At 38.5% G+C, this 15,897-nt stretch overlaps 1 protein-coding gene across 1 annotated transcript; it reads right to left on the reverse strand.

Annotated features, from left to right (window-relative positions):
* Positions 1-1,147: 1,147 nt before the first annotated feature.
* LOC132551884 (uncharacterized) lies at positions 1,148-14,179 on the reverse strand. The gene is made up of 3 exons (XM_060216028.1): positions 13,948-14,179; positions 6,275-6,427; positions 1,148-1,635 (listed from the first exon to the last, which is right to left on the reverse strand). Exons 1-3 carry the CDS (start codon positions 14,177-14,179, stop codon positions 1,148-1,150), a joined length of 873 nt encoding a protein of 290 aa, XP_060072011.1.
* Positions 14,180-15,897: the final 1,718 nt, after the last annotated feature.

The raw sequence follows: 15,897 nt of genomic DNA on the forward strand, positions 1-15,897 counted from the left end.
AGGCTACGTATTCTCCACAGTATAACGTAGTACTGTATCTGTAGGCTACGTATTCCCCACAGTATAACGTAGTAATGTATATGTAGGCTACGTATTCCCCACAGTATAAAGAAGTACTGTATCTGTAGGCTACGTATTCTCCACAGTATAAAGTAGTACTGTATTTGTAGGCTACGTATTCCCCACAGTATAACGTCGTACTGTATCTGTAGGCTACGTATTCCCCACAGTATAAAGAAGTACTGTATCTGTAGGCTACGTATTCCCCACAGTATAACGTCGTACTGTATCTGTAGGCTACGTATTCCCCACAGTATAAAGAAGTACTGTATCTGTAGGCTACGTATTCCCCACAGTATAAGGTAGTACTGTATCTGTAGGCTACGTATTCCCCACAGTATAACGTAGTACAGTATCTGTAGGCTACGTATTCCCCACAGTATAACGTAGTACTGTATCTATAGGCTACGTATTCTTCACATTATAACGTCGTATTGTATCTGTAGGCTACGTATTCTCCACAGTATAACGTCGTACTGTATCTGTAGGCTACGTATTCTCCACAGTATAACGTCGTACTGTATCTGTAGGCTACGTATTCCCCACAGTATAACGTAGTAATGTATCTGTAGGCTACGTATTCCCCACAGTATAACGAGTACTGTATCTGTAGGCTACGTATTCCCCACAGTATAAAGTAGTACAGTAACTTAGGCTACGTATTCCCCACAGTGTACGGTAGTGCTGTATCTGTGGGCTACATATTCTCTACAATGTGAGGAAATATCTTTGGCATACGTATTCCTCACAGCGTAAGGTAACACATGTGGTCTACTTATACCCTACAATGTAATGAAATATCTGGCTTCCGTATTCCACACAATATTAGGAAACATTCGTGGCCACCATATTCGCCACAGTTTAAGGAAATATCTGTGATCTAAATATTCCTTACAATGTAAGGAATAGACATGAAGGAAACAAGGCTGGTGTACATACGTATGACCTTTGACCTACGTATTTCCCATAGTGGAAAAATACACCTGTGGACTAAGTATTCCCAGCACAGGAATTGTCACTAACTTAGATGTGGGATAAGTGGAAGTTGTCTGTGAAGTTACGGTTATCATTATTTAGTCAGTATAGTTCAGTAGCGGTCCCGTCTCGTCGAGGCCGCTATAGGCCTGTACATGTTGGCTGTCTGACGGTAGGGACTGGCTGCCTGAACATACTGTGGCGCTTGGTTACCACTGTGATGACTGGCCCGTTGTGAGCTGCCGTAGTAATAGGTTTGGGGTGGTGGTTTTTCGTATGTGCTCCCAGACGTCGGATACGCATGATTTTGATAACCGGTTCTGTCGTAACCACGTTTGTGGTCAATTTGTGACATAGGTACATGCCGATGTCCACGGTCATAATAATCATCGTCGTCATAATCATCATACATGTGATATTCCCATCGACACAACAATACAGCTAACACAATGCCTGCGAGCAAAGCAAACAAAGATCCGATGCCACTAGACACCACTCCCCATGGAAACGAGCGGCCATCCAAGTGGTAGTTTGGTAGATTTGTAAGGGTGTCTACATATATCCAGGAGAACAGGCCAAGGGTGATTAAAAGCAGTAATCCTGAAACAAAAAATATCACTATCATCATCATCATCATCATCATCATCATCATCATCATCATCATCATCATCATCATCATCATCATCATCATCATCATCATCGATTACCCAAATTAACAAAAATTAACTTGAAATAAAAATAACTGTCAGGTACTTTAAATCACAAAATTCAGAAATATATTCTGAGAGTTGTTTCTTTTTTGTTTTAATTTCAATAGTAAGGACGAAATCAAATGTGGAGGACGAAATCAAATGCGGAGGACGAAATCAAATGTGAAGGACGAAATCAAACGTGGAGGACGAAATCAAACGTGGAGGAAGAAATCAAATGTGGAGGAGGAAATCAAACGTGGGGACGAAATCAAATGTGGAGGACGAAATCAAACGTGGAGAAAGAAATCAAACGTAGAAGACGAAATCAAACGTGGAGGACGAAATCAAACGTGGAGGAAGAAATCAAATGTGGAGGACGAAATCAAATATGGATGACGAAATCAAATGTGGAGGACAAAATCAAACGTGGAGAACGAAATTTAACGTTAAGGTTGAACTCAAACGTTGAGGAAGAAATCAAACGTGGAGGATGAAATCAAACGTGGATGACGAAATCAAAAATGGAGGACGAAATCAAACATGGAGGTTGAAATCAAATGTGGAGGACGAAATCAAACGTGGAGGACGAAATCAAACGTGGAGGACGAAATCAAACGTGGAAGACGAAATCAAACGTGGAGGACGAAATCAAACGTGGAGGACGAAATCAAACGTGGAGGACGAAATCAAACGTGGAGAACGAAATCAAATGTGGAGAACGAAATCAAATGTGGAGGACGAAATCAAATGTGAAGGACGAAATCAAACGTGGAGGACGAAATCAAATGTGGAAGACGAAATCAAACGTGGAGGAAGAAATCAAATGTGGAGGAGGAAATCAAACGTGGGGACGAAATCAAATGTGGAGGACGAAATCAAACGTGGAGGACGAAATCAAACGTGGAGGAAGAAATCAAATGTGGAGGACGAAATCAAATATGGATGACGAAATCAAATGTGGAGGACAAAATCAAACGTGGAGAACGAAATTTAACGTTAAGGTTGAACTCAAACGTTGAGGAAGAAATCAAACGTGGAGGACGAAATCAAACGTGGATGACGAAATCAAATGTGGAGGACGAAATCAAACGTGGAAGACGAAATCAAATGTGAAGAACGAAATCAAATGTGGAGGACGAAATCAAACGTGGAGGACGAAATCAAACGTGGAGGACGAAATCAAACGTGGAGGACGAAATCAAATGTGGAGGACAAAATCAAATGTGAAGAACGAAATCAAATGTGAAGGACGAAATCAAACGTGGAGGACGAAATCAAATGTGGAAGACGAAATCAAACGTGGAGGAAGAAATCAAATGTGGAGGACGAAATCAAATGTGGAGGACGAAATCAAACGTGGAGAACGAAATCAAACGTGGAGGACGAAATCAAATGTGGAGGACGAAATCAAACAGGGAGGACGAAATCAAACATGGAGGACGGAATCAAATGTGGAAGACGAAATCAAACGTGAAGGATGAAATCAAATATGAAGGACGAAATCAAACGTGGAGGACGAAATCAAATATGGAGGAGGAAATCAAATATGGAGGACGAAATCAAATATGGAGAACGACAGCAAATGTGGAGGACGAAATCAAATGTGGAGGACGAAATCAAATGTGGAAGACGAAATCAAATGTGGAGGACGAAATCAAACGTGGAGAACGAAATCAAATGTGGAAGACGGAATCAAATGTGGAAGACGAAATCAAACGTGGAGGATGAAATCAAATGTGGAAGACGAAATCAAACGTGGAGAACGAAATCAAATATGGAGGACGAAATCAAATATGGAGAACGAAATCAAATGTGGAGAACGAAATCAAACGTGGAGGACGAAATCAAAGGTGGAGGACGAAATCAAATGTTGAATACGGAATCAAACGAGGAGGACGAAATCAAACGTGGATGACGAAATCAAACGTGGAGGTTGAAATCAAACGTGGAGGACGAAATCAAACAGGGAGGACGAAATCAAACGACGAAATCAAACGAGGAGGACGAAATCAAACGTGGTGAACGAAATCAAACGTGGATGACGAAATCAAATGTGGAGGACAAAATCAAACGTGGAGAACGAAATTTAACGTTAAGGTTGAACTCAAACGTTGAGGAAGAAATCAAAAGTTGAGGCCGAAATCAAACAGGGAGGACGAAATCAAACGACGAAATCAAACGAGGAGGACGAAATCAAACGTGGTGAACGAAATCAAATGTGGAGGACGAAATCAAACGTGGAAGACGAAATCAAATGTGAAGAACGAAATCAAATGTGGATGACGAAATCAAACGTGGAGGACGAAATCAAACGTGGAGGACGAAATCAAATGTGGAGGACGAAATCAAATGTGAAGAACGAAATCAAATATGGAGATCGAAATCAAATGTGGAAGACGAAATCAAACGTGGAGGATGAAATCAAATATGAAGGACGAAATCAAACGTGGAGGACGAAATCAAATGTGGAGGATGAAATCAAATGTGGAATACGGAATCAAATGTGGAGGTTGAAATCAAACGTGGATGACGAAATCAAGTGTGGAATACGGAATAAAACGTGGAGGACGGAATCAAATGTGGAAGACGAAATCAAACGTGGAGGATGAAATCAAACGTGGATGACGAAATCAAAAATGGAGGACGAAATCAAACATGGAGGTTGAAATCAAATGTGGAGGACGAAATCAAACGTGGAGGACGAAATCAAATGTGGAGGACGAAATCAAATGTGGATGACGAAATCAAAAATGGAGGACGAAATCAAACGAATGCCATTTTCAATTCATGACGTAAAGTCATTCAACATATTATGATATCACAAGTAATTTACCTGACATCGCTGTTATCTATCCTAAGACAATAACAATTTACCTGACATCGCTGTTATCTCTCCTAAGACAATAACAATTTACCTGACATGCTGTTATCTATCCTAAGACAATAACAATTTACCTGATATCGCTGTTATCTATCAAAAGACAATAACAATTTACCTGATATCGCTGTTATCTATCAAAAGACAATAACAATTTACCTGACATCGCTGTTATCTATCCTAAGACAACAACAATTTACCTGACATCGCTGTTATCTATCCTAAGACAATAACAATTTACCTGATATCGCTGTTATCTATCAAAAGACAATAACAATTTACCTGACATCGCTGTTATCTATCCTAAGACAATAACAATTTACCTGATATCGCTGTTATCTATCAAAAGACAATAACAATTTACCTGACATCGCTGTTATCTATCAAAAGACAATAACAATTTACCTGACCACGCTGTTATCTCTCCTAAGACAATAACAATTAACCTGACATCGCTGTTATCTATCCTAAGACAATAACAATTTACCTGACCACGCTGTTATCTATCAAAAGACAATAACAATTTACCTGACCACGCTGTTATCTATCCTAAGACAATAACAATTTACCTGACATGCTGTTATCTATCCTAAGACAATAACAATTTACCTGACCACGCTGTTATCTATCCTAAGACAATAACAATTTACCTGACATGCTGTTATCTATCCTAAGACAATAACAATTTACCTGATATCGCTGTTATCTATCAAAAGACAATAACAATTTACCTGACCACGCTGTTATCTATCCTAAGACAATAACAATTTACCTGACCACGCTGTTATCTATCCTAAGACAATAACAATTTACCTGACCACGCTGTTATCTATCCTAAGACAATAACAATTTACCTGACCACGCTGTTATCTATCCTAAGACAATAACAATTTACCTGACATGCTGTTATCTATCCTAAGACAATAACAATTTACCTGACCACGCTGTTATCTATCCTAAGACAATAACAATTTACCTGACATGCTGTTATCTATCCTAAGACAATAACAATTTACCTGATATCGCTGTTATCTATCAAAAGACAATAACAATTTACCTGACCACGCTGTTATCTATCCTAAGACAATAACAATTTACCTGACCACGCTGTTATCTATCCTAAGACAATAACAATTTACCTGACATCGCTGTTATCTATCCTAAGACAATAACAATTTACCTGACCACGCTGTTATCTATCCTAAGACAATAACAATTTACCTGACACGCTGTTATCTATCCTAAGACAATAACAATTTACCTGACATGCTGTTATCTATCCTAAGACAATAACAATTTACCTGACCACGCTGTTATCTATCCTAAGACAATAACAATTTACCTGACATGCTGTTATCTATCCTAAGACAATAACAATTAACCTGACATGCTGTTATCTATCAAAAGACAATAACAATTTACCTGACATCGCTGTTATCTATCCTAAGACAATAACAATTTACCTGATATCGCTGTTATCTATCAAAAGACAATAACAATTTACCTGACCACGCTGTTATCTATCCTAAGACAATAACAATTTACCTAACAACGTTGTTGATTTACCTTCACACTGTCAGGATTTACCTGTAAAAATATTAATCTATCCTTATGCAATAACGATTATCTGACAACGTTTTTAATTGATTCAAAGAAAAGTCCGATATACCTGAGATGAAAAGGAAAATGCTGCCCCAGACATAGCCAGCCTTGGCCTTGCAGTTTTCACATCCTCCGCAGATAAACCCCAGTGTTACGAACAAGATAAGTCCTAAGGCCACTGTAGTACACACCTGTAGGCCTGTAAAGTAGCTCTGGGTCACTGTAATACAGAAACAAAACAATTAGACATTGTAGCACAGAAATAGTAGAACACAGACATTGCAGCACAGAAATAGTAGAACACAGACATTGCAGTACAGAAATAGTAGAACTCGGACATGATAACACAGAAACAGTAGAACTCAGACACTGTAACACAGAAACAGTAGAACTCAGACATCATAACACAGAAACAGTAGAACTCAGACATGATAACACAAAATCATGATAACACAGAAACAGTAGAACTCAGACATTGTAACACAGAAACAGTAGAACTCACACATTGTAACACAGAAACAGTAGAACTCAGACATGATAACACAGAAACAGTAGAACTCAGACATGATAACACAGAAACAGTAGAACTCAAACATGATAACACAGAAACAGTAGAACTCAGACATTGTAACACAGAAACAGTAGAACTCAAACATGATAACACAGAAACAGTAGAACTCAGACATTGCAGCACAGAAATAGTAGAACTCGGACATGATAACACAGAAACAGTAGAACTCAGACATAATAACACAGAAACAGTAGAACTCAGACATCATAACACAGAAACAGTAGAACTCAGACATGATAACACAGAAACAGTAGAACTCAGACATGATAACACAGAATCATGATAACACAGAAACAGTAGAACTCAGACATTGTAACACAGAAACAGTAGAACTCAGACATGATAACACAGAAACAGTAGAACTCAGACATTGTAACACAGAAACAGTAGAACTCAAACATGATAACACAGAAACAGTAGAACTCAGACATTGTAACACAGAAACAGTAGAACTCAGCCATGATAACACAGAAACAGTAGAACTCAGACATTGTAACACACAAACAGTAGAACTCACATTGTTACACACAAACAGTAGAACTCAGACATTGTAACACAGAAATAGTAGAACTCAGACATTGTAACACAGAAATTGTAACACCCAGACATTGTAACACAGAAACAGTAGAATTCAGACATGATAACACAGAAACAGTAGAATTCAGACATGATAACACAGAAACAGTAGAACTCAGACATGATAACACAGAAACAGTAGAACTCAGACATGATAACACAGAAACAGTAGAACTCAGACATGATAACACAGAAACAGTAGAACTCAGACATTGTAACACAGAAACAGTAGAACTCAGACATTGTAACACAGAAACAGTAGAACTCAGACATGATAACACAGAAACAGTAGAACTCAGACATTGTAACACACAAACAGTAGAACTCACATTGTTACACACAAACAGTAGAACTCAGACATTGTAACACAGAAATTGTAACACCCAGACATTGTAACACAGAAACAGTAGAATTCAGACATGATAACACAGAAACAGTAGAACTCAGACATGATAACACAGAAACAGTAGAACTCAGACATGATAACACAGAAACAGTAGAACTCAGACATGATAACACAGAAACAGTAGAACTCAGACATGATAACACAGAAACAGTAGAACTCAGACATGATAACACAGAAACAGTAGAACTCAGACATGATAACACAGAAACAGTAGAACTCAGACATGATAACACAGAAACAGTAGAACTCAGACATGATAACACAGAAACAGTAGAACTCAGACATGATAACACAGAAACAGTAGAACTCAGACATGATAACACAGAAACAGTAGAACTCAGACATTGTAACACAGAAACAGTAGAACTCAGACATGATAACACAGAAACAGTAGAACTCAGACATGATAACACAGAAACAGTAGAACTCAGACATGATAACACACAAACAGTAGAACGCAGACATTGTTACACACAAACAGTAGAACTCAGACATGATAACACAGAAACAGTAGAACTCAGACATGATAACACAGAAACAGTAGAACTCAGACATGATAACACAGAAACAGTAGAACTCAGACATGATAACACAGAAACAGTAGAACTCAGACATGATAACACAGAAACAGTAGAACTCAGACATGATAACACAGAAACAGTAGAACTCAGACATGATAACACAGAAACAGTAGAACTAGGACATTGTAACACAGAAACAGTAGAACTCAGACATGATAACACAGAAACAGTAGAACTCAGACATGATAACACAGAAACAGTAGAACTCAGACATGATAACACAGAAACAGTAGAACTCAGACATGATAACACAGAAACAGTAGAACTCAGACATGATAACACAGAAACAGTAGAACTCAGACATGATAACACAGAAACAGTAGAACTCAGACATGATAACACAGAAACAGTAGAACTCAGACATGATAACACAGAAACAGTAGAACTCAGACATGATAACACAGAAACAGTAGAACTCAGACATGATAACACAGAAACAGTAGAATTCAGACATGATAACACAGAAACAGTAGAACTCAGACATGATAACACAGAAACAGTAGAACTCAGACATAATAACACAGAAACAGTAGAACTCAGACATGATAACACAGAAACAGTAGAACTCAGACATGATAACACAGAAACAGTAGAACTCAGACATGATAACACAGAAACAGTAGAACTCAGACATGATAACACAGAAACAGTAGAACTCAGACATGATAACACAGAAACAGTAGAACTCAGACATGATAACACAGAAACAGTAGAACTCAGACATGATAACACAGAAACAGTAGAACTCAGACATGATAACACAGAAACAGTAGAACTCAGACATGATAACACAGAAACAGTAGAACTCAGACATGATAACACAGAAACAGTAGAACTCAGACATGATAACACAGAAACAGTAGAACTCAGACATGATAACACAGAAACAGTAGAACTCAGACATGATAACACAGAAACAGTAGAACTCAGACATGATAACACAGAAACAGTAGAACTCAGACATGATAACACAGAAACAGTAGAACTCAGACATGATAACACAGAAACAGTAGAACTCAGACATGATAACACAGAAACAGTAGAACTCAGACATGATAACACAGAAACAGTAGAACTCAGCCATGATAACACAGAAACAGTAGAACTAGGATGCTGTTATTTGAGTATTTAATACCAATTAACCCATGTATAAAGTTTTACTAACAACATAACAACACTTATGAACAATTAAGATAGGTGTTTTCTCCATTTATTTGTCGATTTGTACATCATGTAAATTACAGAAGTAAATATCTTCGTGTACGGTTTCCATTAAACAGCATGAAATGAACTGTCGATATTCTAGTCTCGATGCAAAACTGGTGTATCAAGGAAAGATTTCTAGTAGTGATATAGGGTTGACTGACTTTCTGTAAATATAATGAATAGATCTCTTTACAGATGGCAGTCGTGTTGTTACACTTGTTTAGTCAATGTAGATTTTTCGTGAAAATGCACATCACAAAGACGTGATATCGACATTCCAAATATACATGTGGAGACCTGCTCCCACAAACCGTGATCTACTGGTGAAAATGTAAACATAAAGGAAGGAAGGCGTGTCCGTCTCCTTCGGAGTTTAGGAAAGTGACGCTTTGGAACCTATGTATACGGTTCACCAAACATGAATCAATATTGACCCTGGTACCAATCCTCTTATCGGACACTAAGAGAGGCCATCTTATTTCAGCCAAGATATACAATGTTTGACGAACTCCTAACACCGTACATCATAGAGTGTAACTACGTGTTTAAATTATATCAACATACTCCATATCTACCTACATATCACATAAAGGAGGCATATAGACATTCCTGGCCAGTCCCGTCCTACATATCATGTACAGGGGGCATACATAGAGTCCAGCCCAGTCCCGTCCTACATATCATGTACAGGGGGGCATACATAAATTCCTGGCCAGTCCCGTCCTACATATCATATACAAGCCCCATACAGAGATTCCTGGCCAGTCCCGTCCTACATATCATGTACAGGGGGCATACATAGAGTCCAGCCCAGTCCCGTCCTACATATCATATACAAGCCCCATACCGAGATTCCTGGCCAGTCCCGTCCTACATATCATATACAGGGGCCATACATAGAGTCCAGCCCAGTCCCGTCCTACATATCATATACAGGGGGCATACATAAATTCCTGGCCAGTCCCGTCCTACATATCATATACAGGGGGCATACATAGAGTCCAGCCCAGTCCCGTCGTACATATCATATACAGGAGTCATACAGAGATTCCTGGCCAGTCCCACCCTTTTTATCGAATTCAGAAGGCATACTGAAATTCCAGGTATGTCCTACCCTTTATATCGAATTTAGAAGGCATACAGATATTCCAAGTGGCCCTTCATATCATTTCAATGAGCACATACAAAATACGAAAACCATCACCAGCCCCGAACTTCATATTAGATAAATAGGACATATACATTATGTATCTCAACTGGACTTAAATTAACCTGCCGCTTGCGTTATCCTTGGTCGTGATTTAATATATGTCCGTAACAAGGTTAAAAGGCCTCTATTACAGTAACATTTAGATGACCCTAACTGATATATTTGTCGATACCATCAAGCCTTGTTGGTAATTTTTCAATTTAAGCCTCGCAGTTATCCATGACTACGTGCTGATGCTATCAAACGGACTATTTTCTTCTGTATATCTCTACAGGTTAAATGACACTGACTATTTTCTTTTGTATATCTCTACAGGTTAAATGACACTGACTATTTACCTCTGTATATCTCAACAGGTTAAATGACACGGACTCTTTTCTTCTGTATATCTCAACAGTTTAAATGACACGTATCGGTGTCCTCCTGCGCAACATCTCATTAAATAAAATTAATCAAAATTAATCGGTCGTTACAACAAAATGGTTATCATATTTCATTGTACACCAATATCTTCAATCACACTTCACACGATGTTGAATGATGTAGGACGTCTCATACTTCACACGATGTGGAATGATGTAGGACATCTCATACTTCACACAATGTGGAATGATGTAGGACATCTCATACTTCACACAATAAGGAATGATGTAGGACATCTCATACTTCACACAATGTAGATTGATTTAGGACATCTCATACTTCACACAATGTGGATTGATGTAGAATATTTCATACTTCACACAATGTGGAATGATGTAGGACGTCTCATACTTCACACGATGTGGAATGATGTAGGACATCTCATACTTCACACGATGTGGAATGATGTAGGACATCTCATACTTCACACGATGTGGAATGATGTAGGACATCTCACACTTCACACGATGTGGAATGATGTAGGACATCTCACACTTCACACGATGTGGAATGATGTAGGACATCTCACACTTCACACGATGTGGAATGATGTAGGACATCTCATACTTCACACGATGTGGAATGATGTAGGACATCTCACACTTCACACGATGTGGAATGATGTAGGACGTCTCACACTTCACACGATGTGGAATGATGTAGGACGTCTCACACTTCACACAATGTGGAATGATGTAGGACATCTCATACTTCACACAATGTGGATTGATGTAGGACATCTCATACTTCACACAATGTGGATTGATGTAGGACATCTCATACTTCACACAATGTGGATTGATGTAGAATATCTCATACTTCACACAATGTGGATTGATGTAGGACATCTCATACTTCACACAATGTGGATTGATGTAGAATATTTCATACTTCACACAATGTGGATTGATGTAGAATATCTCATACTTCACACAATGTGGATTGATGTAGGACATCTCATACTTCACACAATGTGGAATGATGTAGGACGTCTCATACTTCACACAATGTGGAATGATGTAGGACATCTCATACTTCACACAATGTGGATTGATGTAGGATATCTCATACCTCACACAATGTGGATTGATGTAGGACATCTCATACTTCACACAATGTAGATTGATGTAGGATATCTCATACTTCACACAATGTGGAATGATGTAGGACATCTCATACTTCACACAATGTGGATTGATGTAGAATATCTCATACTTCACACAATGTGGATTGATGTAGGACATCTCATACTTCACACAATGCGGATTAATGTGGGACGTTTCATACTTCACACAATGTGGATTGATGTAGGATATCTCATACTCCACACAATGTAGATTTATGTAGAACATCTCATACTTCACACAATGTGGAATGATGTAGGACATCTCATACTTCACACAATGTGGATTGATTTAGGATATTTCATACTTCACACAATGCGGATTAATGTGGGACGTTTCATACTTCACACAATGTGGATTGATGTAGGACGTCTCATACTTCACACAATGTGGATTGATGTAGGACATCTCATACTTCACACAATGTGGATTGATGTAGGATATCTCACATTTCACACAATGTGGATTGATGTAGGACATCTCATACTTCACACAATGTGGATTGATGTAGGACATCTCATACTTCACATAGTGTGGAATGATGTAGGACATCTCATACTTCACACGATGTGGAATGATGTATGACATCTCATACTTAACACAATGTGGATTGATGTAGGACGTCTCATACTTCACACAATGTGGATTGATGTAGGATATCTCACATTTCACACAATGTGGATTGATGTAGGACATCTCATACTTCACACAATGTGGATTGATGTAGGACATCTCATACTTCACATAGTGTGGAATGATGTAGGACATCTCATACTTCACACAATGTGGATTGATGTAGGACATCTCATACTTCACACAACATGGATTTGTGTAGGACATCTCATACTCAGCTAAAGGCCTATAACATATTGCTAACTTCGTCAAGGTTTGATTTGTCTCGACTCTTACTGTACAATATGATTCGTCACATTAGATTCTAACATTGATTAATGCCCTAATGACCTTTTATGTGTTGACGGGCCGTTAAGAATGTAATAATAATAAAAAAAACACATTGGTTACAATTTACTAGATGACATTCAACTTGATTTCTCATGCACAGAACATGTCTGCACTGTGCACTTTAACTTTATATCATAATGCGAAACAAAATGATCATGTGTTAAGCAAGCATTCATCCTCCATTGCCATGCGTGTAAATAGGAGTTTATAATGAGTATTATTATCAGGTATCTATCGACACCTATTGTAAATATGAAATAACATCATTAGAGAGAAAGCGCGTTTTGTGTTATTGTTGTGAAAGGTTATGTATTTTTAAGTGATTGAAGAACCATCAAGTTGTCAAGCACAGGAGTTAATCTCCTGAAGAGTTCTACACAGCAGTTGACATTTGATACGTTTTAATCAGTTTATTCCCTCCGGAGAATAGCGCACCGGAAAGATAAATAGGCATGTTCATATCGATTGCTAATTGGTTGCGCATGCGTAATGTAATATGTTTACATCAAATGCGTCTTGAATACAGGTGTTGTAGTCAGCAGCAGCGTTCAGTGATTCTGACAATGTAATGGAATAATATATATATATATATATGTAATGAAGGTAGAAATGAAGTGTTGCTGTTACAGACCGATTATTACCGGTATAAATAAGGTGTGTCACCAATCAGCCAGTCTTACCTATGGTTGTGGCGTTGTACCCAGTGATGCTACTAGCCTCCCTGTAACTGTAAACAGAACAGTTTCGGACAGAGGCGATCCCACTTTTACAGTCCAGCATATACCACACTCCGATATACACACCGTCCCCAATAACAAACCACCACGGTAAAACAAAACCTCCCACTTGAAAAAACAGTCCAATAAAAGTTAACGTTGCTGCTGCTAGCAGTATTCCTGGCCAGCTAGCCATGGCTACAGATGTCTGGCACGTAGGAAACGAAAAAGGTGTTCGTCCGGTGTGATGGACGTTAACCTCTGAGGTGTGACTGACGAGGTTTCGAAATTCAGATTGAAATTCTGACTTGACGTGTGTATAGAGAGCGACACGCCCTACCTACACACACATTGTGTTGAAGTGGTGAGTAAGAAAGCCGCTTCACCGACGATGCGTGAACGACAGCGGTGATATCGTGACCCGCGGTGCTTTACCTAGCCAGGTAACACATTCTTTATCTTTCAGTTACTATCTTCAGGTGGGGAGTAAGCCGTAGCTGGGGATACCACAGGTCACTTATACCTACATTCAACGTGTGTGGAATACTTTACGACAAGACTACTTGTTTAAATAGCCCATGAATGGTTTACAATTAGTACGTGTGTGTGCATTAAATTCCTACCTGTGCGGGTAGACATAGACCCCTTTGTTATATAAATAGACTTGAGAGTTTCACTCCATTGAGTTAAAGAGTTCGGGAACAGGTCAGATTTCTTATTTGCACATCAATGAAATTTAGAATTTGTGCACACAGCATGCAGGTCCGTGATAATATCCTGTCGGCCGACATAACTACAGGGTTGTTAGCTGTACGATCATATGTTTACCAACAAACCGGATCGTTCAGCTTTCATCTCAAGAAAATACTTGAAGCATTAAACAGGTTTATATGACTATGGTTATAGAGTTACCACGATGTGAAGAAAGTTGACTACACGTTAACCCAACAATCCATTCTCATTATTGCGAAATATATATACTATATACGTCAATAATGACATGATAAAACTTTGTATCTCACCTGTTGGTTGGATATAATTTTTTTTCATGAGCACACCTTTATACCTGGGCTGGCTTCTGATACATTATACTTGTGTAGTGTAATTACATTGGTGTATTGTATAATGATCCATCTTTCCCCGACTCCCGGGCAACTACCTGTGCCTACACCTAGCACCTTGTATGTATTTAGTTTTCCGATCAATATAAACTACCTACAAATGTATATATTGAAGGTAAATATAACATTAATACAATATAGGATTTTTTACTGGTGCCGCCAGGTTGTACAATCGTTTTGTTTTAATCATATGATGTAAAGGATTGTGAGAGTTCTTGCTCCAAAACTCACGATCCCCTGAAAGGTATCGACTTGTCGGACCAACGTTTAGATAGATGCAGATCGGTAAAGCCGACTGGCAACTGTTGATGTCCCCGTTATTGTCCCCGACATCATGAGCTCGCTGGGAAGATTTCCTTCCGCGATAACACCCTGAGTATGCCCTCTTACTTCGATGTCATCAACCTTATTGTCATCTCAAGAATGTTATACAAGTGTCATATGTGTGTATTGTGTGTGTTCTGTTCAACCGTTTGGCTTAAGAATAAAGAGCTTGACTTTGAAATGTAGAGATTTTGGTGTCATTGAAGCAGACTTACCATCCTTGAGCACATTGTGGTATACTCTTGTTTTTCAGCGTTACCGATTCAAATCATTAACTTCAAACACCTCGATTTGACATAAGCGTTGGTTAGTAATGGGATCTAAAACAATAATGCATTGGTTTGTTTTACTATTGTCAGCTATTTCTATAATTAATATTTCTGGGATACTGTTTATAAACTTAAAACAATGCCTACAAACTACATTAACTCATACCGTAAGAATCACGATTTTTTATTAATAGGTATAT

The sequence above is a fragment of the Ylistrum balloti genome, unplaced genomic scaffold, assembly GCF_031769215.1.
Source record: "Ylistrum balloti isolate Yb309-2 unplaced genomic scaffold, AGI_CSIRO_Ybal_v1 Utg370226, whole genome shotgun sequence".
NCBI lineage: Eukaryota > Metazoa > Mollusca > Bivalvia > Pectinida > Pectinidae > Ylistrum > Ylistrum balloti.